This window comes from Anguilla rostrata, chromosome 2, assembly GCF_018555375.3.
Source record: "Anguilla rostrata isolate EN2019 chromosome 2, ASM1855537v3, whole genome shotgun sequence".
Taxonomy (NCBI): Eukaryota; Metazoa; Chordata; class Actinopteri; order Anguilliformes; family Anguillidae; genus Anguilla; species Anguilla rostrata.
The window spans coordinates 15607634-15631273 of NC_057934.1; the positions used below are offsets into that span (position 1 = coordinate 15607634).

At 43.1% G+C, this 23640-nt stretch overlaps 1 protein-coding gene across 19 annotated transcripts in view; it reads right to left on the bottom strand.

Moving 5' to 3' along the window:
- Positions 1–1120: 1120 nt before the first annotated feature.
- Positions 1121–23640, bottom strand: part of ebf3a (EBF transcription factor 3a) — a 93783-nt gene continuing 71263 nt past the window's right edge. For 4 of the 19 annotated variants that reach the window (XM_064320762.1, XM_064320763.1, XM_064320761.1 and 1 more), the window contains exons 11-16: positions 13663–13751; positions 8618–8683; positions 7497–7674; positions 6497–6685; positions 5632–5721; positions 1121–3701 (exon numbers count right to left, since the gene is read on the bottom strand). In XM_064320762.1, coding sequence (XP_064176832.1) covers positions 3670–3701; positions 5632–5721; positions 6497–6685; positions 7497–7674; positions 8618–8683; positions 13663–13751 — 644 coding nt within the window. In that variant the 3' untranslated portion in view covers positions 1121–3669. Of the gene's footprint in view, positions 3702–5631; positions 5830–6484; positions 6686–7496; positions 7675–8617; positions 8684–13662; positions 13752–23640 lie in introns of all 19 variants that reach the window. The other 15 variants (XM_064320751.1, XM_064320750.1, XM_064320757.1 and 12 more) reach the window with 7 other exon arrangements.

Here is a 23640-nt window from a genome sequence, read left to right on the forward strand (position 1 = left end):
ACCACTCTGATGGAACACTGTGTCTATCTCTTAAGGCGCACCTCCGTGACCTGCCTCTGCTTTCCGAAGGCGGACTGTTTCTAAAACTGGAACGGCTTGACCTGCATAGTGGATCAAAAGGCTCTGGATTCCAGGTGAGAAATTGTTTTTTGCAAACCGTATTTGCTTCTGGTTTTTGGGCGTTACATTAATTAATTTAGCCTGAAAACACCCGTGATGGTACAGTATTATCTTCCAGCCATTGTTATTCACTGGACTAATGAAGTGCAGGCCAGAAAAAAAGAAAAAAAGCTTCTCAAAGTTAACCTTATGAAGAAAAGATACACTGCTACTTATAAAAGAACACTTTTGAACATTCGGCATGCTTGCTTCTACCACTTAAAAAATGGACAAATGCATTGCACACCTTCATTCTTGATAGAGATAGAGACCCCTGCAGGTCTTTTATCCTGTCCCTCATTGGCTATCTATAGGCATGTATGTTTTGCTATGTGAGTGGCCATACTTCCTACTTGTTGGATAACATGAGGAGTGTTGCACTCTAGTAGCTAGAGCACTATCATCTGCATGTATTAAGGAAGATGAGAACTGATTGACACATCGGAGACCTTGGATTTAATATTTTGTCCTTGCATAAATTATCTAGTGGGGCAGAGTAAATGATATGAACTGAAAAACAATCTGTCTGTGGAAGTAAAACTTACAAGCTTTTGTTAAACATAAAATTCTGAGAGATCGTGGTCATTATAATTTAGTGTGTCTCGGTTTCCTTTTCTCCCTCTGTGTATTTCTTTTTTCAGGTACTTAGGTGCGAAAATAAAATCCAAATTAATAATACTGGGAGAGGTCATTCACAGACAAGAAACACTTTAATTAAATATTGTGTAAAATGAACATCTTTATACAGTTAAATATCTGGAAAAAATGTACACATAAAACAAATTTACTGTAGTTTTTCCCCAACAGTAAGTTCTACCATTCAGTGAAATCCTCAAACTGAAGTTAACAAAGCAATGAGTGCATGGACTAATTAGACTGAAACAGAAACCAGATTGCATTAATGATGAAATCTGCACATGTTTGCTGCATGACCTTGAGTCTATCTTACTTTCAAGGTGACTTCTTATGTTTTTTTTCCCCCTCTCAGCCTTGTTGAGCTATCACCAAGCAAATGCATTGCCCATTCATCATTTATATTCGTACAGGTCCCACCCTCGCGTCCTCAAGACAAAAAATAAAAATAAAACTTGTGTGCAGTTTGGCAAAGAGGAACGCCTCTTTTCGTTTGAGCCTTAATGCTGTAGTCTGCAAAACATTACAACATGCCATTTTACAAAGGCTTCAGTGCAAAGGAAAAGATAAAAAGGAAGAAAATAATAATAAAACAAATACATTAAAGTCACTTGCCTCGATCTGTTAATTTGGCACTGTCAGGAAAATGAATATCTCAGAAAAAAAGCAACAAAAATGGCCATATGTATATAGCTACGATGATGCTACAGTACTTTTTTTTTGGAATTGTTACAAAATGTAGTGTACAATATATAACATTTAAATCCTGGCATTTTCTATGATACAATATAAAAATTCTAGTCTTTAAACACTTCTCAGACTTTCATACTGGTTTGCAGAATACAGCAAAACAATAAAAAAATAATGAAAAAATAGTCCAAAAGGTGAGGGGTCACAATAGTTCTTTTTTATTTTAGTAAAAAAAATGTTTGTGCTTTTTACACCATTGATAATCCTTATGGAGCAATGATTGGCAATTGTGGTGTAAAGTTGTCATTCAAACGACAGAGAAAAAAAAAGGTTACTCTCAAGAAGTCCACTGTAAAGGCATCATAAGAGTTTTTTTTTTTTGTTTTGTTTTTTTTTTCTTGACAAATTTTAATAAACATTAGTGATTGATTTACGATTCCATTCCAAATTTAGATGTTTTGATTTCTGTTCCCTGTAAACACAGTTAAGCTATATGGCAAAGTCATGGGTGGCAGATCAAAATGAGTTTTTACATTCTACAAAAAAATAGAAAAGAAAATACAACCACAAATTGAATCATTCCACCCAAAGGTGGCTTGACATGCACATTTTCTACTAGTATTATTACAGCCATGTGTCACAAACAATTTATTTGACTATACAACAAACATTTTTTTATTTCAAAAAAGTATTTGTTTACATAACTTAAAAAATAATATAAAAATAAACAATGAATTTGACTTTTCCTCAAAATAAAAAAAAAAATAAAAGAAATGGACGGAAAGTCTCAGCAAAGTAACAAAATTTCCAGAAATACAAATGAAATGTATGGACATTGCAATCTATCGATACAAAAAAAGCAGATGTAGGCAATGATTCTTGGCTTAACGCTCTGTGCTGCATCACAATGTCAGGCTATGACAAACAATACATACAAGATCAAATAAAATGATGGAAAGCAATATACAAAATTTCAAAGATAAATACACTATTTATAATTGATATGTTACAAAAATTCCCTTAGTGACCGCAAGTGTGTAATGTGAAAGAAAGTGTTGCAATGTATAAGACTATTTTACTCCTTGTCATTTTAGAAGGAATAAAACTCTGTACTAAATATTTAAGTGGATCTGGAAAAATTCAAGACAAGTGTATAAATATTTAGCTACAACTTTGGCAAAATCACAAAAGTCTACAATCGTATAACCACATACAAAACACATCAGGGAATAAGGAGCTAGAAGTAAAAGGACAACTTTCTGGTACAAGAAACATAGACTTCACAGTAGCCTAAGAATGCAATAGTATACAGTGCTAGCAAAAAGTTGAAAAACATTGCAGATCACACTTGCTTAAACAGGAAGCTCTAGCAGTGGAAGTATATTTTTTAACCAACAGACAGTAGCGTTTTTCTCTGTCAGTGTGCTTGTTGAAGGCAAGAGAAGGATTTTTGCAATATCAAAGTTACTATTTCTAACTACAATAAGTTACAAAGTTCATTTTTTAAGATGAAGTAAGCATGATAAAATCTCCCTACCTCCATCTGCCCCTCCCCACAGTTTTAGTTTTATTTACTTTGTTTGTTTTTTTTTGTTTTTTTTTTTTGTTTTGTTTTTTTTTTAATCATATATTTCTATTATTTCCAGTTCAATGGCTCACCCTTTCTTGGCCCCCTTTTATTCTAACCACAAACATAAAAATGAAAGAAAAAAAGAAATAAATTCACATTATATAGATGCCAATTTCTGAGCATCAATTTAAGAGAAACAAGTTCAGAGGCATTTTTCATCAGTGTTTTCATCAAACGGTGCATCCACAGAGTTTCTCCCAATACAGAACAAGAACTAGACATAGCCAAGATGTAACCAGAAACGTTTATACAAAATAGGCATTTTTCCTTCATTTTTTTTTTTCTTCAAGACTGAGAAATGTGAAAATATGACAAGAAATTCAGTCAATAAAATGGAATTGTTCATGAAAGAAGTCGCTTGCATGTTAATTCATATTCATTTGAATAAGATCTTGGAAAGAAAGTCTCTTTTTTTTTTTTCTTCTGAATAACAGAATTTGTTGTTGATTATATTCATGATTGATGACACTGATTCGACCAGAATCTTCCGTATGTACTAAATAGGTCCCATGAAGCCCGTTTTGTGAAGATCGAGGCTTGAGAGAGGCAAGTGCAGTTTACATGGGAGGGACAACCAGCCCAGACATCGCTGAAAAGGAGAAAGAGAAAGATGCATTAGGCATACAGGCCTCAACCGCACAGCAAACAGAATAAAACAAAACCAACACACGATTTCAAGTACAATCAAGTAACGAATACGGAAGAAGTAGCGTATTAAAATGCAACCTCTTTCCTCTTTTTTCATGCAAACATTTATAAGCCTGCTCTGGGTGAGGGAAGAAAAATGTGCGTAAGATGGCGGTGGGGGGAAGGAGGGATGAAGGGAGGGGGGGGTAAAGGTTGTGTGGGAGATGGGGGGGGGTGGGGGGTGAGCGGGGTGGTAAGTGAAATGTGCTTCCCGAACAAGACATGGTAGAAAAGACTTCACTTCTCAAAGAGGAGCATTCTGACATTTTCGCCAGAAAGCATCCTGCCTCCCCCACGTGTGATATTTCTCTTAGCGTTTTGTTAATGGCAAACAGTGGCCTGGCCTCCCAGGAGGCCGTCCATGCTGACAGCCGAGAAACAACACGGTCACTTCTGGTAACGTCAGATACGGCCGGCTCCTTCGCCAGCCGAGGCCCAGACGCCGCTCCCCTCTCCCCCTCCGAAATTGAAATCCTCGACTCTTTCTCCCACCCGTGTCCTCGACGCCCCCGAAAGGCAAACCTTCCCGGTTTTTTTTTTTCATGTTCCCTTAATTGTGTTTCATCCGAATATCTGAGCGTGCATCTCGGGGCCACCCTGAGATCAAAAGGCTCTCTTTAGGAGACCGTGGGCTTGGAAGTCATTATGAGGGGGTCCCACCCAAAGACTCGAGATTGATATTCGCGGTAATTTCGCCCATTTGAAACAATTAGGTGTCTGGCGAAAGGGCTAGGACGAAAACTATTTAGGTCCTTTTTGGTTTGTTTGTAACGTCATGGTTCGGGTGATTTTAAGTTAGCAAAAGCCCGTGGTGACAAGGCATTCCTCATTAATTTCTGCAAACCACATATTAATAAGTGCATGCATGTAACAGCATGAACTTTAATTTCCCACTTCATTAATTCCAACATTATTAATCTTGGATGCACACACTACTGCTAAGACATGTAGTCAATGCAAACAAGTCTGACTTTCCATAAAAAAATATAGATCATCCAAAATAATTCATATTGTTGAATTCTTCTGCCATCCTGCTCTGCAATTGCAATTGGTTGCCGTGGGACTGGCTTCAGGACAAAGCAGTAAAACTACCTGAGATGTAATATTTTATAATATATATGCGTTTATCTTACAAAGAGCGCAGAACATTGACATACGTGTAAACAAATTTTATATAGTGTAATCTCTGATCTGGGGCACAGTAACCCAGGTGGGCTTCTCTGGGAAACGTAGTTCACATCTAAGGACTTGCCTCGAGTTCCTACAGCACACATGAATATTAATATCAGGACCCTTGCTGGAAATCAGATTCCAAACTGGACTCCAAGCAAATATAGCAGTCGAAAAAAGGAATAGGATAGCTTTGCATTCTCGCTACTGGCCCTGGCCATGATTCACCCTCATTTACATTTTATTTCCTTTTTACTATACAACAGGTTAAACGCTGCATCAAACCATAAGTACCCAAACAGTCCCCGGAGTCTCTTAACTTCCCTTAATCATTGATGGTAAGATAAATAAATCAATAAATAAAACTCTTAAACACATGCACATGCATACATGCAAGCGTGCATAATGCACCCGTCTAGCCACCCCCGTCCATTCGTCTCTCCGTTCAACCCATCTAGCCGCGCGTGATCGATGTCGGGCGCCGTACGTCCGCGTAACCCGGCGAAAAGTTACGCGTGGGTACGGGCCCGCTCTTTGGAGAGGGCCAGAGCATTTAAGGTGGGGGGGGCGGGCGGGTAGGGTGGCGCTGGAGGAGGAGGAGGAGGAGGAGGAGGAGGAAAGGCGTCTGCAGATCGCGGGTAAAAGGAGGGCGCGCGGCTCACCTTGAAGTCCATTGCCATTTGCACTGGTGCAAGAGGGAGGTGGAGAGGCTTGGGGCCTGACAACGGGAGCAAAGGCGCTCTTTTGTTTCACTGCAGAGATGACATTGGCAGGTGAGAATGAGAAAATGCCGTGTGTGCTGCTACAGTTTGAAGAGAGGCTGACCGAAGAGGCTGCCATGGTAGGGCTCGACGGCACTACTGCAATAAAGCAAAAATAAGCACCACTCAGAGAGGAGTTCACGGCAAAGAGGAGATTCAAAAATGTTTTTTTATTTTATTTGGATTTTTTTTTTTATTAAATCAGGCCTTGCCTCTTTGTTGAAAAGAATCATTTAAAAAAAAAAAATTAAATAAATAAAAACAACTTAAATTTTGATGGAGAGGGAAGGAAATCATGAGGTATGGGAGTGTATATATATATATATATATATATATATATATATATATATATATAACAAAAAAAGGCAATAAAATCATTGGTGTTGGGAGTGGGGAGTGAAATGTCCTGCCATGGCCACTCTCTGGATAATAGGTTTTGTATTGGACTCTGATTGTGAAACATATCCGGGGCAAAACTCATTGCAAAAAATATATATAGATTTTTTTCCCACTGCTTCAGTAACATGGTCCAGATTTACTTTTTTTGTTGCCTTTTAAAAAAATATTTGATTTATTTGTTTATTTATTCCGGATTTGAAACTTTCTGACCAGGGTGTTCAGCCTCCAGAGTCACCCCTCCTTTTATCCAGTAGCACACATTCCCAAAATATCAAAACAACGAAAGGAATAACCGGAAAAAAAACAAAAAAAACAAGGCGCTTTCAAGTGCGAGAGAAAATGGAAGTCGTATTACCTTGATACTTACTGCCGTAGGGGGAGTTGGCCGAGGACCCGTTGAGGAATCCCGGGGAGCTGGGAACCCCTAAATTGGGCATCCCCGCGTTCCCGTACCCGTTCATGCTGTTGCTTACTGTGTTGTAGTTGGACTGCTGTGGGGTGCTGCTGGGTACATACCCACGTGGAGAGACGCTGCTGGTGTTGCGGCTGTATCCCACTGTCGGAAGAGAGGCAGAGAGCTCCTTTCAGAAGGCTGTCGCGTGAGGAATTTAAACCCAAGGAAAGTGTTTGGTTGGCCGCTCATTGGTGTGACCATCGGTAAGACCGTTTATAAACCGGTTTGGTGCAGGCCATTTTCGTACAACTAAACACTTTCTCTAGGTTTAAATTCAATTACCTATCACCGATTCCTAATATCCATGCATATTATACCAGTAATTATTTTTTTGTTCTCAGAACAGTCGTAGTTGACCTTTAAAACTCAACATATCAGTACATATGTACGCTAATCTCAAATACAAGAGAACACAAAAGAAACCCTGTATTGCAGATATATTTTTTTACTTCACAAGAACACCATGCTGTACAGCATCTGCCTGCCTGTATCCCTGAAGCCAGCAGCCAGCTAATATACACAGGACACGTGCGATTCTACGTGTCAGAATTTAGGTTTGGCGGCACGCGTGCACGTGCGAACGCGTGAGCGTTCGACGCGCACACAAGTGTCTGTCGTTAAAAAGAGAGACAGAGAGAGAAATTTCCACTTCAACCTGACCTTAGCAGCGGCAACACAGAACAGATGTAAAACTATTATCAGCTCTGGCGTTAAGTGAATACCAGGAGCGGTCACTCACCGCCAAGTAAACAGCGGAGGCAGCGACAGTGTCAGGCAACCTCCTGGGAGATTAATTAGAGGCAGCCGGGGAAGATATAGCCGCGGCCAGGGAAGTGAGTGCCGGCCAGGTAATATTGAAGGGTAAGGTAGATTAGCTGCTGCGCGGAGCTTATCTCCTCTCATAGTTACATACCCTGGTCATTACCCTGAGATGTCTCTGAGACGTTGACTGCTAGCTGGCTGCTGAAGGAGTTTACTCCCATCATGCCTCCGTGGGACGCGGTGTTGGCGAGGGACGGGATCTGGTTGTGATTGCGGGGTACGCTGTACAGGGCCTCCGCGATGTCAGCCGCCCTCTTCAGAATAATCTCCTGGAAGGAAGGAGTGTGGGGGAGGGGGGGGGGGGGACCAGGGTTATCATCAACACAGTACTTCTCTTCTCCTCTCAGCCCCGCACTGCATGGCTGACCAGTGTGGACGCACTCTGTCGCAATTCATTCCGACAGCTTGAAAAAATAATACGATTCCGGTGTTATCATCGTAAATAATGATATGTTCTGCACTCAGTCTATTTTTTTCTTGTTTCTCACATGCGTTATCAGAAATATATAAAACTTTTTAAGGTCTACAGTATGTCTTTGATTGCAAGCAGCCAATAATTATTTCCATGAAAATAGAAATTACTATGAAAGTGTGTGTTGATACACACACACACACACACACACACACATAATATATGTGTATATACATAATATATATTTGTATATACACGTAGTGTATATACACACACTCAGCCATAACTGGTATTACTCTAAATGTTCCTAAAACCAAGCTGTAATTCCCTGTATCAACACTACATTGGTGCAACGTTATGCTAGCAGAATTAGCAATGAAAAAAAAGAGAGAAAAAAAACGGTAATTATGTTTGAATTTACATAGTCCTATATTTGAGCAGCTCTGCTCCGTAGATTTATTCAGGAATTTGCACCGAGTACGGAATCTTTTGGACCCCGTTCAAGGTTATTCTCTCATTTGAGTGGGTGCACGCGTGTGCGTTTTGAGTGATTAACTCTTCTCTCAGATGTGTGCAGTGGCCAGGAATGGATCTGGGAAGGACTAAACTGCTTTCCAAGAGCAATGACACCGTAGCACAGCACAATGGCCTGAAGCTAGCTTTGAAATGTACAAAGTGTGTGTGGGGGGGGGGGGACCGGGCAGGGAAATGTGCTGATTTAATTACTCCGTGTGTACACAAAAGAGAGGCCGGTTCCAGGCGTCTGCACAGATGCCCGTGCAGAAGCGCGGTGCCTTTACCTGGTTGTTGTGGGGCATTCCGTACAGAGCCTCCACAAGGTCAGCGGCTCTCTTCAGTAACACCTCCTGCAAGCGCAACAACACGGACATAAAATGAGTCATTCTGCCGAAAGGCACCTTCTTTTCGAGTGAAAAATAAAACGAAAATAGCTGTTCACTTCTCATAATAATAATAACAATAATAATAATAATAATAATAATAGCTGTCGCCATCATCATCTCTGTGATAGCAATGATGTCATCCTGCTCAAGATAATTTGGCAACATTCATTTTCTCCTGCTCAGTTACACCTCTTAAAATTTTACAAACACGCAAAATGGCTTTGCCGTTCGCCAGCTTTAATGCTAAATGAGTAAAAATAAGTGCTTCAGTTTTAATGATGTCGCCTTGTGGGTATTAAACAAACAAACACACGGATGAGATATGAAAGGGCCAGGCACTGCATTTGGCAGCTAATTCCTTGCACTTTAGTGGCGAAGAACAATGAGTAATTTTCCATATCTTAATTAAACTGGCAGAGTCCTTAAAGACAACATCTCACCCCTAATTCATGGCTCAAATTTGCAAGAGAGTTCAATGCTTATTTCTCTTTCTTCCGAACAATAAAGTGAATTAGCTTGGGTTAATCTAGTTCTTTCATAATGACATTAAGAAATTTTTCAATTAACCTCTTTCACTGCCTGTTGCAAAGGACTTCATAAATGACTTCCCATCCAGCGAATGCTGAGTATCAGTGCCCAGGGACATGGATGCACTGAATTTTGTCTTATCCACGTCGGCATGCTTCATACTTTTCTGACAACGCAGATTAGCGCGCTGCTCAATTCTCTTCCGAATTTTAGAAAAGCCGGAATGCCAGTCCGGAATTGCTCGCGAACTTCCTTGTTTTCATATCAGTCTTGCATTGCTAGAGATGGCCATGGTCTCATACCACTCTCAAGACAATCCTGAATTGGATTTTTGTTGATTTTCTTTCCCTTAAAACCAAAACTAAAAACCTGGCAGTACAATGTGGAGCTACGTAGGGTTATCTAGCATACAAGCAAAAATCAGTTCATCGTAGTTTCCTCAATTAACACTACCTCTATGTGGATAGACAGAGTGGGCTCAGATCATCAGTCCTATTCACTCTCCGTGATGGCCTCCATCACATGGAGCCTGGTTTGACACGCTGAGGAGTGCACCATAATGGGGACCCGCCAATTTTATGCATGTGTGGTTTCTATCGCGCGGGCACCTCAAATGCATGTTAGACACGATCTCGGTCGTTGATACGCCTTTTATGAAGACGCCGCCGCTTCAAATGCCAGCTCTTTACGTTTGGTCTGCGTTAACCGGGAGAGGGATAGCTGAGCGCGGGGGCCCCCGACGCATGGCTCGATGGATCTCTCATTCCTAAAAGCATCTCTTCCTGGATCCTATATTTATCAAGATTAATCACTGCAGACGCCACTTCAGGCGCGCGCCATACGTTCACAGAAAACAGCATTTAATCCCAAAAGTTGCCGGATGGATGGCTCTTAAAATGGGCCTTTACCTCTGAAATTGGTGTCTATGCTTGATGTTGCGTGCATCTAGTTTGCATACAAATAAAGAATTAGACTTGTCACGAAGCAGGTACAATCAATGAATGGCCCAGCTGTCTTAATCCGGTCTCACCAGGCAGAGCGGCGCTCTCTGAGTGAGATAAAGTGTTTTCCTGAGGTGTTAATAATTACTCATAATCTCTTCCATCATATCGCAAGACTTTTTACATGCCTTTCAATTTTGAGCAACGATTAAAGCAATTAAGACTGTCATATTCGCGAGCAATTTTTTCATTTCGGGGAAATACCCCGGCCCTCCTCGTCCATATGGTACTTTGCGAAGGCGACATAAGGATAGTTTAAGAAAATTACGTCGCCTCTCACGCTTAATCTGCTATCCGGAGCGCGGTGTCTTAACTAATGAACCCGGCTCACCGGGCTGCGCTTAAGTGGCGGTCTAGTCGCGTCGCGAGCCGACGGAAAGCGCCACCCAATCAGTCAAGGATGCTTTGAACGAGCTTGTTTTGTTCCAATATGCCCTCCTCGTGCATAGAGACGCGCACGGTGAATACGATTACCGCGGAATTGTGTTTGAGAAGCATTTCAATGTAAATTTCCAAGCCACGACGATAAGTGTAATTGACTCTCTTCTCTTTTTTTTTTTTTTTTTTTTTTTTTTGCAGGGGCATAACAGACTTCAGGTTAAACTGAAACTATTAAAACCCGAGATGAGTTGTTATTATAATAACAATGTTATTATTACAAGTGTTCATCATTAGGCCTGTGGACGAACAGCGATTTAAACACTCCTGATTATTCACATTCTCCCATCACCTAGAACAGCATACATCATCACAATTAAAAAAAAAAGAAAAGTAACCAAGGTGATGTGACTTCAGGTGCTAATGTCATTAAAAAACTGTAAAGCAATTATTCTGTTAGTATTTGCCTGAGGTTATGAATACATTGAGAGATACCGAGCGAATAGATGTAGCTACTTCAAAAAGCAGAGAGAAGAAGATGAATTTTAATGCATGGGTAATTGCTCAACATGAATGCATTTCTAATAATTTTTCTTGTATATTAGACGAAAAAGGAAGCTGAATACATTTGTGTTTGCTGAATGAAACACACACACACACATCTGAGACACACATTTCTAACACACATACACACACACACACACAACGACATGAGGAAATGCATTTGAGATTAATTTGTTGCTAAAGTAAAACCCCATTTCTACTATATACTTTGTAATAAATATGATTTTCCAGGGCATAAGTGAATGTATAAGATATAATCTGATTTTCATCCTTCTATTTTCTCTTTGCGTGTGCTGGGGAATATATTACAATTGTTTTAAAACAAGACCTAAAAAGAATGAGAATTGGAGAGTCCCCCTTCCAATCTCCTCTCTTATCACATGAGCGCTCATAGTTATTGCCTTTATATACACACTGGATTGTTGTATAATGTGCCCATTCAAGCTCCTCCCACTGGATCAGCCAGTAATTTTTGATGTTGTCTAAAATTAGGAGGTAAACTTCAATTCAGACCAAGTCCTTGTCTGTGTAGCAACATTATTAGTGTATGTCCAAAGCAATACATGCTCACCATATTGGCTTTCTGTCAGGCCACAATTACCCATCAAACCCTATGCATTACGGTTCCTCAGGAAAAAAAAAATGCTGCAGAAATCAATATTGTGGTAATATTATCAACTGCAGGGTGAAGTCACGGGGCTCAGGGCGGGGGGAAGAGACACTCAGACGCTTTGGCTTATCGCTAACACACATTTTACATTCTCCAACCCTTATTACAGTGCCGCCTCGCCCCAACAATGCTTAATGCTGATTTTCTGTATTCTGTTCCTCCGCTCATTGGACGTATATGTAAGGGTCAATCGCTGTTTTACCAGGGGTGCGCTTTGACCCCGGCGAGCCGAGCTCAGACGGCTGGCTTAACAATGATGAATCGCTAGGCGTTTGCATTTACATGCCGCCGAACTCCGCATTTGGGTCCATTAGAAACGAAATCAAATATTTATGTTGTTTATCGAAACCGCTGGATTCCACCTTTCCGCAATAGCGCCGTGCGAAGAATGAGCAGTGCCGCTTCAGCTGATGTATTTTTTTTTTTTTAAGGCTAACACAATTTGGTTTTATTTTTAATATAATTATTTACTATCACGTGATAAAAAAATAAACAAATAAATGCTTATTTTCTCAGTTTCTGCATAGCAAGTGTTTGCTTTTGTTTTCTTTATTAAACCTTTAATGTTGAGATATTTTGTTCAAGATACGTAGACATGAAAGAGGAAAAGACTAAGATAGTTTTGCTGCTGTATGTTTTTTTTGTAGGTAACACGGATAGTTTAAGGCAATTCATTGGAACAAGATTTTCTGTCTAGATATTGCTATCTACTGGGGGAAGAAATGAGAGTAACTGAAACATATCATGTACTGAACATTAACTATCTTGGGGAGGCGATTTTGAGTCCAGTTCCCATCAATGATTATCTTGGCTGTTCAGTTACCCTTTTTGTAAATTACACAGTGGAAGTTCACGCTATTGTACCATGCATGCTGGGCCCTGATAGATATTTGTGTTATTTTACATTATTAAACATCAGAGGTGGTCAACTCTTACTGGGAACCCCGGGCGCCCGTGGAAACTAATCAGTCATAATATCACCCCAATCGCTCTCCGCTCTGCATGTTTCAAATAAGAAATTAGCCGGTTTTCTATTAGCAGGGTACAGTCGTAGATTATATCAAAGGAATATGAAAATACCGAATCAAAGAATCGCCAAAAAAAGGAGGAAAAAATGTAAGCAGGGCTTATCTTTCATGTCGCACATCAAAACAACAGGCCTGTGATATGTGTCACCCGCATGGGAATCAGAGGCGAACTGCTTCTTTGTGGAATTCAAATGAAAAAAAAAAGACCCTGTAGATATTAATGTGTGGACTTCCTTTATTAACCCGCTAAGACAAGGACTTATAACGAAAGCTTTGTAAACAAAAGATTAAACTGGATCTAGCTTTGGAAAATGAAAGGAAAACAAGAGGGCCATAATCAGAGATCAGAGAGGGTCTGCTTAGATTACAATCACCACAGCCTACTGGAGTGGAAAATGTTTAATTGAACTATTTCGCCACACAGAAAGTTTACGTTTCTCTCCCAGAATCCAAAACAATGCCCTGTATTGGGAAGGGTGTTTGTGTGTGTGTGTGTGTGTGTGTGTGTGTGTATGTGTGCGCACACGCGGGCGGGCGTGCGTTTGTGTGTCTCTATCCCCCTCTGTGCAATTGCCTCTGAGTGATTGAATAATGATGACTTGCCAAAGAAGATTGCATGCTCTGCCTCATCTGAGCAGTGGTTTTTACAATTCGTGTCACAATTTATACAAGATTTGGAATAAATGGAGAAGTTCCCTCCCACTCCTCTCTCCCCCACTCTCTCTCCCCCCACCCTCTCTCTCTCTCTCTCTCTCTCATTCTGTGGATACTGACCTTAGGTAACCTTTCTGGATCACCTGGATGCCTTGGAATGACCTTCTGTAATCTCTGGAAGCCGTAGTCAATAGTTGGTTCATTCAAAGCTGAAAGAAAAAAATAATACATTAGTCTGGCATTAATCAGTTATTTGCATCTCAAGTTTTTATGTTCATAAAATGTACCTGAAGGTCTTTTTTGGAAATGAATTACTGAAGAATAGTTTACCACTTTTGAATGTTGCCAGGGTTAAGTTTGATTAAAAAAAAAATACCCTAGAAACTGTTTTAAACCCGGTGAAACAGAACAAAAAATGTATTTTTAAAAAAGCTGTCTGAAATGCAACAACACAAGCGATATTTGATGAAATAAATTCTCGGGGTTAGTCAATACATTATAAATGAGCCTGATACTGCGGCCGCTCGCTAGGTCTTCAGGCCATGTGCAGCAATCAACGCTGTCACCGAGCGATGTCTGCATCGCAAACCACTTTCTGTACAGTCTGTAGGATTTATGGGAAACCAGCAATGATGACATATGTCCGGCTATAGCCCGTCTCAGATTTATCCCTGTGTTCCCCCCCCCCACCCCCCGGCATATTGCCCGGGAACAGACTAGGCAGGAGGAGCACTTAATCTTGCAAAGCTTTAATAATCTGTGAATGGCTGTCCGCAAACTGCTATGGAGCACTATCATTCTGCGAGCCGCACCGTAGCTATCCTTGCGAAATTGCAGGCCGCAAACAGTAATTAATCTTTTTTTTTTTTCTCTCTCCTCGATTCTTTCTCCTTCTCAAGTTGTAATTCTGAGCTCGGGCCACGCCGGGCTGTCCATCAACGGGAACCGCCGCGGCTCATCGTGCGGCCGGTAATCTCAATCTGGATTTCGGCGAAAAAACCCCGCCCACGCCGCGTTTAACGAGCTCGGAAAGACGTGCCGCAGCCACGCTACAACTCCCGTCAACTTAGAACAGAAAAGAGGAGTCTGCGGGGGGTCAAGGGATCAGCCTATAAAAAAAACAACTTATTAGAGGAGCATTACCCCTTGATGCAGATATCATTTTCAATGGAGTGACTCTGCAGAGAGCAGCGCTACATAAATCAATGGCTTTTTTTCCCGGAGACTAATAAGAACTGCCTCCATCTATTCATTACTTAGCCTGCAATTTAGGCCATCACTCATTACTCAGCATGTAATTTCACCATTAACACCATACAGTTCACTGGCTCTGCTGAATGCGAGCGAACATGAAGGCTCGTGGCAGGCATGCAGGCAGCACCACTGAGAGAGGGAGAGAGAGAGAGAGAGAGAGAGAGAGAGGCTGAGTGAGGCATAGAGAGAGAGAGTGGATGGAACGGACCTCCCCTCCAAAAAAAAAAAAAAAGAAAAGAAAACATATTATAATTGGTTGACTTTATGATCAAGTGGCACAATTACGTGTGCAGACACGGATGGCACCGCGCAGGTAATCGATGCGCGGGTCCGCACGCGAGCGGCGGCGGGACGCCAAGGCCGTGATGCGACTTGACACGCCGCCGCGCATCCGGGAAGACCAGGGGTCCACGACGCGGGAATGCGAAGTGAGACATTTTCTTGTTAATAAAGCATTGATCCGACGTCTATTGATTTTACATGACACGGCTTTCGCTGGGATTCTGCCGTTTCTGCGCCTCCCTCCCTATCCCCCCCCACACCCTCACCCCCGCTCGCCCCTTTCCGAGCGAACGGCGAGGGCGGCCGTCGCCGCCTCGATGTCATGTGACGCGGTCCGACTCCCCGACTTGGTGTGATGTAAATTCTGTACGTGCGAAGCCACTTCATAATCAGACCATTAATCATCAGAAGCTGTCAGCGTTGTCTTTCAGGACAATTTGTCATGTCTCGGGCCCGGGTTTACGCAAACGTGTCAGACGCGTCGCGCTCAGAGGGGACGGGGGACCCGGGGTCTTGCCCAGAGGACGATCTCGGAAAGACCTGCTTTCCCCGAGCAGACCCGAACTCACGCATGCACAAAGAGCGTAGCGTAGCGAGCGTGCTGCTCTCTCATCGATTATCGAAGCGCTGATCATTAAAACTATACGGGCTTAATGAATTTCGCCTGATGAAGCTTGGTCAGAGAGAGACAAATGCTCTCCTGGTATCGATTCCAGGGAAATGCTTTGGATAGGTGATAGAAATTCTCGTTAGCATTAAACATCCTCTTGCCTTTTGATAAGAGTGATTTTACTGTTCAGCGAAGAAAATGTTAAGGTGTATTATAATTGCAAAAAATAGTTATTATGATTGTTTCTACTACTAGCCTCATAACAACAACAGCGAGCATGCTCTATGTTTAACAGAGCCTTTTTCTTATTGTGAATGCTATAAATAAAACTGACTCTGTTATTGTATTAGTCAGAGCTGTGACAGGCACTCAGATGGAAGAGAGAGAGAGAGAGTGAGAGAGAGAAAGAATGAATGAGATGAAGAGAGAGGGAATGAGAGTTGAAGTGAATGAGAGGGAAAAATAGAGGGAGAGTGTGAACAAGAAAGGAATAAAGAGAGAAAAGGGAGAGATTTTCACAGAGAGAACACAGAGAGGTTTTAGGGTGGTGGGGGGGTGTTTTGGGGGGTTTGTGCAGAGGGGGGGTTGAAGTAACTCCACTTTCCCCGCTGCCTCTCTGCCTCTTTCAAATGACAGCTGGGCAGTATGCAGAACAGATTGACTAATAACAGACTAAATCCACCCTGAATCTCATCCCCCACCCCCACACCGCTTCCCGCCCTCGAACCTCTAACCGCCCTGGCCCCGAGCCCCGCGAATGGCGCTGAGTGACACAAGATCCATCACCCCGCTGCCCCGGCAAAAACAAGGAGCAGGGGAGGGGGGGCGGGGGGGCGGGAGGCACTCTGGCAGGGCTCTCCTCCACCGGAGAAACACGAAACCCTCCGCGCTCTTCCCATAAATCCTCCCCCGCTCCCGGGGTCTCCGGGCCGGGGGCCCGGGCCCAGGCGGGCCCAGGCTCCGGCACGTCCCCGCTTCACGGCTCTCCCGGCCCCGGCCAATCAATACCACTTTCCTGTTTTAGAACTGGGTAATTATGAGGTGGAGAGATTGTCTGACCTTTCACCTGCACTGCATTACTTTGCTGATATTAAGATAAATTGCCTGATTTTGGGTAAACATATGCTGCAATTCAAACTGTCAGCACCGCTTTGCTCAGGGATAATTTGTATTGATCTCCCGGCTTCTTCCCAATTTTGCTTACTGACCTCACGGATAATTAGAGGAGGAACCAGTCGTGAGCCAGAGCCGGCGGAGATGAAAGAGAGAGGAGGAAGAACGTGAGCGCGAGACGATAATGCCCTTTTTTTTACCGCCTTGACTCGAAAGCTCGCATCTGTCAGCGGACTGATAGTTACGGCTTCGTCCGCCCTGTTTTTTTCTCTCCCTTCCCTCCTAAGCAGATGCTACGCCAGGCTCAGTCTTCCATCATGGGTCTGTGTCTTCAGCTCTCTAACCAGCACATCTCTTTTCAGGAACTCCGCCGGCCATAATTCTTGCGGCGGTGCTGAGCCTTAATTTAAAACTGCAGCTAGCGTGTTTTGCTAGCAGTTAGCATGTTTTTTTTCTTTTCTTTTTTTTAGATTTGTATGCTAAAGAACATCGGCTGAAATATGTATCAACCTAAAACAAAGAAAATGTATTTATTTATTTATTTATTTATTTATTTATTTATTTATTTATTTATTTATTTATCTATGTATTGCACGGGAGGGGATTTAATACATTATAAAGGTGGGAGGGGTTATTACAGGGGGTGGGGTTAATTACTGCTGGGGAGGGGATGACTGTTGCAGGGGGAGGGGTTTAATACATTTCTTGGGGACAGGCTCATTATGTTACAGGGGGAGGGGTTTGTTATGTTGCTGAAGGAGGGACTGTCTATTTTGGTGGAGGGGAAGATTATCACGTTGCAAGGGGCAGGTTGACCTGACAATATCGTTTGCAAATTGGATAAAGAAAACAACCCCACTCTTTACACTAGACACCAAGTAAGGTATTACTGCGTAAATTCTTCACTTTGAGGAAATGCACCTCAATCCTTACATTACAGATTTCATGCATCATCCTGTTTCCTGTTCCTGTTTCTACAAAGCACTTTGGTAAGCTTTTTCTTCTAAAAAGTAAAATGCAGAGGCCCACACACATGTACAGACCGCGAAAGAATTTGAATGAATAAAGACAGGAATAGGAACCGTCATAATCTGTGTCATATGAGGCAAAAGATCTAACAGCCCCCTGGAAGGAGCAGATCTGCTGTTATCAGGTACAGGTCAGTATCCGCACGGGGTCTCACCAGCGGACCCTGACATGACCGAACACACGTGACGCTACGCTACGCTACGCTCTCGCAGGAACTGCCCGGAGCTCAAACACAGATACATTTTTAACCGCGTTCGAGAGCCGCCGACTTAATCTTAATCGTTACTTTACATGCACGAAAGTGAAAAAGAGAAGAAGCAGACTGAATATTTAAGCCACTTTCAGAGATCTCGGGAATTACTCCTGACGCCACTGAAGAAAACGTGTCAGCCTGCATTACTGCTTCTGGTTGGCGCAGGGGATGGCAATGTGGCATGAACACGGGCCCTTTTTCCAGTCTGTGCCCGTGACCGGAACGACTAAAATCTGCCGCAGCTGAAAATGCGGGCATGCGGCGGGGTTTCCCTGTCTGCAGCGTGCAGCTCCTACACGCTCCTTTCCTGCAATCTCCTGCTTCTATATACGTACTTCTCTCAATGTCACTTTGCTTCACTTTAATTTAGTGTACTTAGGGATTAATACACTATCTCCACCTTTTCTTCCCTATGGGAGAAGCAAAAATGCAAGAAGGATTTGAAGTAATGGGTTGAACCATGATGTTGGTGTCTGGCCACAGTGAAATGGAAGAGCAGGCTCGAGTTTACAGAACTGACAGAGGACATCAGTAGGGCTTCCCTGATAAAAATTGAGGAAGCCGCGTGTAGGCATTCGCAGAGCGTGGAAATCGGTACTAAACGGCGTTTTCCATGTTGCGGGCTGCACCGTGGCGGCAGCATTCCAGCCGGCCGTCACCGGTTATTATGATAGCTCTGGATCTTTCTGAGAGATGAGAACAAGCCCCATCGCCGGCTATTACTTTGCCTAATTACGCTAAACTGCTCTGAGCTTATCTGGGCTCCATTTATACCTTTGAGATTTTTCCCACCTTTTTTTTCTTCTCTCTCTCTCTCTCTCTCTCTCTCCCTCTCCCAGCCGCAAATCAGAAGTAAAAACAGAGCTGGGTAACGGTAGGAGAGGACACGAGAAAGAAAGCGGATTCGGACCCTAATGAAGTCAAACTGTAACCCTGCTTATTCTCAAACGAGTGGAGGTCTGGGACGGCTAAAGTCATTTTAGCATGAGAACGGCCGGCGAAGCCGAACACGGCCTGTTTTAGATTTGTTGCCCTCGTTGTTTTCCCTTAATGCACCGTGTCTGAGAAATAACAACATCTGCAGGAAGTGTATTTTAACACTGGCAGACAATTGGATTATGACTGCATTTCACTGTTTGAGGGAGAAAAGGACAAAAAAAGAAAAAACAAGACATTGAGGGGCTGGTTCAATTTAGTCCAATTTTTCCTCCTGACAGAGAAAGCTGACTGCCATAATACAAACAGGAAAAGATCCATTTACTTTTTCTTGCCAGCTGCTGGATTTAGCTATAAATGAGTTCCATTTTCATTTAAATAATGATCATCTTCCTGCAACTTCCCAATCATGCGATTGTGATAATTCAGTTAGTTTCCTCGACGAAAACAGACCACCGCTGTAATTACAATTTCTCAGAGCACCACAGAAATATAATCCGTGCCAACCGGTGAGGCATTTGTTATTGTCAGCCCAAACTGAGACATAAAATTCTGCAGCGTAAAAAAAAAAAAGAAAGAAAGAAAACAGGCCCATTCCCGCAGAAAATACTCTCTCACACTATTGTCCCACACAGCTCAGTGCCAGGGATATGACTCACTGGAAAAGGCTGGTCGTAATGTGTAAAAATTAAATAAAGTCAAATTAAATTGCTCAATACAGAGACATTCCTCTAGAGGGTGTTAGCGATTTCGGAGACAAAGTGCTATTTGCTGACAAGTAGTTTACACATTAACCAGCCGAATCCGCGGGGAGAGGTGCCAATAGCAATTATATCACCTTGGAGTTATTAAATGTCCTACTGATAAGTAACTAGGTGAACTTGACCAGGTGATGAAGGCTGCTGGGGGGGGGGGGGGGTGATTGCACTGGAAGAGGCATTTGTAAACCCTGCTGTTCCGGCAGATAGCTCTGCGGCGGAAACAAAATGGAGACAAGACCAAGACTAACATATTGCGGCCAGGAGGGGGGGGAAAAAAATACATTGAAAAAAAAAAAAAAAACGTTTTCTCCCCACAAAATGATTTGGCAAAACGATTTCAACAAACGCATTATAGCTCGCGAAAAAAACAAGAGTGCTGAGCATGTGTTATGCAAAGCCGGCTTTCCCTGGAACCGGCGCGTACTGTACGCGCCCCAGTCTGCTGCTGGCACGCTCCTGGACGTGGCTCTAGCTCCTCCGGTTTATTGCTAGCCGCCTCCAAAAAACGTCACCTCCTCTCCAAGAAATTCAGATGCTTCGCAAATTAAAATTTCAAAGATCTGGAGCGGCGAAGAAGAAGAAGAAGAAGAAGAAGAAGGGGGTAAAATGGGAAGGGAAAAAAAAAATCAATGGGGAGAGATCAATGCTCATAGAAATTTCATGAACTTTGAACCGACGCGAGCGCGGTGATGCGGGCCGGACGAGGGATTCCGACCAGTGATCGCTCCTGGATCAGATAAAACATCTCAAGCAACAAATGAGAAATGGACACACTGGAAGCGCGCTCTCGCTTTCATTATTTATTTATTTTTTTCTCAACTGTCAGAAATTACATTTCTAGTCCATTTCAGTAACAAGGCCGAGTTTAACAAAAAGCCCCCCTCCCCCCCTCGTCCCTCCACCCTTCCCCACCCGCCTCGGGCCCACGGTGACTCTTGGTGCATGTACGCCACTTCTAGGAGGCCCGGCGGCAGACTTTACACATTAACGGCCCCGCAGAAATCAAATCCAATTGGTTCCCTTCGCAGTCGATCGCAGGTGCAAATTAATATTGTAAAATGAAGATCAATACATGGACAGGGCGAAAATCGATGGCGGCTAAATTATTGCCGCATTTTCCCGCTCATTCGAGATGACTTGTGTTTTCCTCCCAAAGTCAATACTTTTCAGCTTTTCTCATTAATTTCTCAATAAATTTGGCAATGAATTTCAATCACAGGAGCTGGCGGGGTACGGCGGAGACTTGTGCAGTTAAGAGGAAATACAAAAGCGCAGAAAGGTTGAGTAGCTCATTCATCAGGAGGCAGTCTTGCCTGCCGAAGCGAGGCTAATGTCCCTGACTTAGTAAGGACAACCTATTTAGAGCAGCATTAAAAAAAAGAGATCCAAAATAGGAAAGAAGGGAACCAATTATATCCAAATCAGTCCGCGGCGCTGCCCCCCTATAGAAGCGAGTCTCCCTTTCCCTTTTTTCCTTCCTTCTTTCCGGCGAGGGCCATAAATTGCAGGGGAAAAGGGGGGGAGAGAAAGAGAGGAGTGCATGCTCAATTGCAGACACTTGTTTCAATTACAGACTTGGATTTCACAGGTCACTTAATAATTACATGCCATCAAATAATGGCATGAAATTTTCCTCAAAGCACACCTCCCTGACTGCGGAGGGAGAGTGTCACGTTAGGCGTCTAATTGGATGACAGGAACTACCCTCTCCCGCGGCCCTGACATTGTCCCCTGGCGTTCGCTCGGGCCTCCTAACTGGGCCTAGCGCGGGAGCATCGCCTACCGACTCCGCAGAAGCTGACAGTAAATAATGGTGCTATCATGTGACAACATGCTCTGGAAAGGGGTCGGGGGGGGGGGGGGGGGGGGCAGCTCATTGTCTTCTTTATAGAAGAAAAAAAAATGCCCTCGCTGACAACTATTGGATTGCATTCAAACAACTCTGTTTACATACCTTGTCGAAGGCCCTTTGATTACCGCTTCCCTAGCTGTGCGCTAGCTACAGCTATCAAGGCCTGGCCCTGTAGGGAACGAAAAGCACGAGGAACCCCGGTATCAGATAGTCCAAGATCAGAGACTACAAAGAGCCTGTGGGTGTGGGACACCCGATGGACAGACTGCACCACGCAGAGCGTTTGCAGATGAGTTCTGATAGCGGAATCAAACGTTTAAATCGTTAGAGCGAGCGCCCTCTCCCACTTCCTCCTTCACAATTCCGGAATCTCAGAGATCCGTTTAATGGGCGGGGACTTCTTGCCATGCACTTAAATTGTTCTGATTTCAAAACTGGCTCCATCGACCATTACTGTCTAGATTCCTCACACAACGACAATAATTGATACAGTGTACAGTGATAGCAGTAAACTTTCTCGAATAAAAATCTGTTTTGTGTACATGGTACAGCAAAGAAAATAATATTAATTCCAAATCCATTCCCATACGTAAGTCTAATCCAATTCCAATTACATTAGTTACTTAGTAATTATTAGCAATTTTCCACTTCAGTGTTAGCATAGCTTTTCTGCAGTGTTTCCATGACACTGCAGAGAGTCAGGACAAAGATGTTTAACACTTCAAATCTCCAGCTTTATTGAGTGAAGTAGCGATGACCCCTTTGTCCTCTTTTTTTAATGATGAATGGTTGTCTCCTCCCCTCCACATTTTGTCAGTTTTGGTGCAGTGGAGTCGATACCTTCACCTTGACGAGGAAAGTTTGTGATTTATCAGGCATTCCGCCGCCCCCCCTCCCACCCCTCCACCTCCACCCCCCACCCCAGTGGTCTGTCCAGCTCCACCACATCCTCCTCAGCGATGTGGGCCCGCGGAAGGGTGGGAGCCATCTTTGGTCGACGTCCTTTGGAGGGAATGAACGAGGTGCCGCGTGATGGCAGACAAATGGGTCTTGTTAGAGCAGCCAAAAAAGCGCTTGACTTGTACTAATAACAAAAAGGCCAGGCCGGTCACTGCGGGTCTAGAGACGGAGCACCCTGTCACCAAACAGGTTGGGAAATTAGCAAATAATGTTCCCCCTCGCTGATAAATGTGTGACAGTTCCTTCTCCCCAATCATTTTTTTTAACGTTTTGATGCATGTCCGCGATCCCAACGGAGGAAGAGAAAAGTTTACTGGCCCTCAATTTTCCCGTGATGAATGGGAGTCTGTAAATGTACGATTTCTGTATGAGATATAGTTCATTTTAAGCAGTTCTGGTAAATGGGTGTCACTGATTAGGACAAATAGTCCGCCGGTGCGATATCGCCCTGCCTCCAGTGAGAGATTAAAGGCCGGGCCATCAATGACCATGGCTAAATAGAAAGCAATAGCTTTGATACAATTAGAGTGGTGTGCCGAGCTTTATTTATGAAGCCTGTCACTGTTTAAAATCATTGTTAGGGCCGTTCGGAGAGGCGGCCGTGTTAGAATGTCTATTAGGACAGATGGAGTAGCGTGCGTTTTCGCTCCCTTTCGAGTGTCTTGAGCCGGAAACGCACGGCGTGTCGCCGTAATCCGAGGTTATAAACGCTGGAAAATAAATAAAAACGGACACCCCTGCCCGCGATTGTCCTCCGCATTTATTTTTGCAGGACGTTTTGTTGATCTTTGAAGCCGACAAAGTGGACGATTTTTTTTATCGTTTTTGTTCGTAAAGGACGAAGAGCCAAAAACAAGATTCGCTCCTGTCAAATCCGATAGACGGCTTTAAAGAAAAGCGTTAGGCAGGACCTTTTAGAAATGCCTGATCAGCTTCTGCGGACTTATTAAAGCCAGTGGTATTGACAAGAGGACAAACACATCTGCTTCCCTTTGATTTTTTTTTTTTATAGCACCCCGCTGACAGCTTGTTCCAACACCAGGTGTGA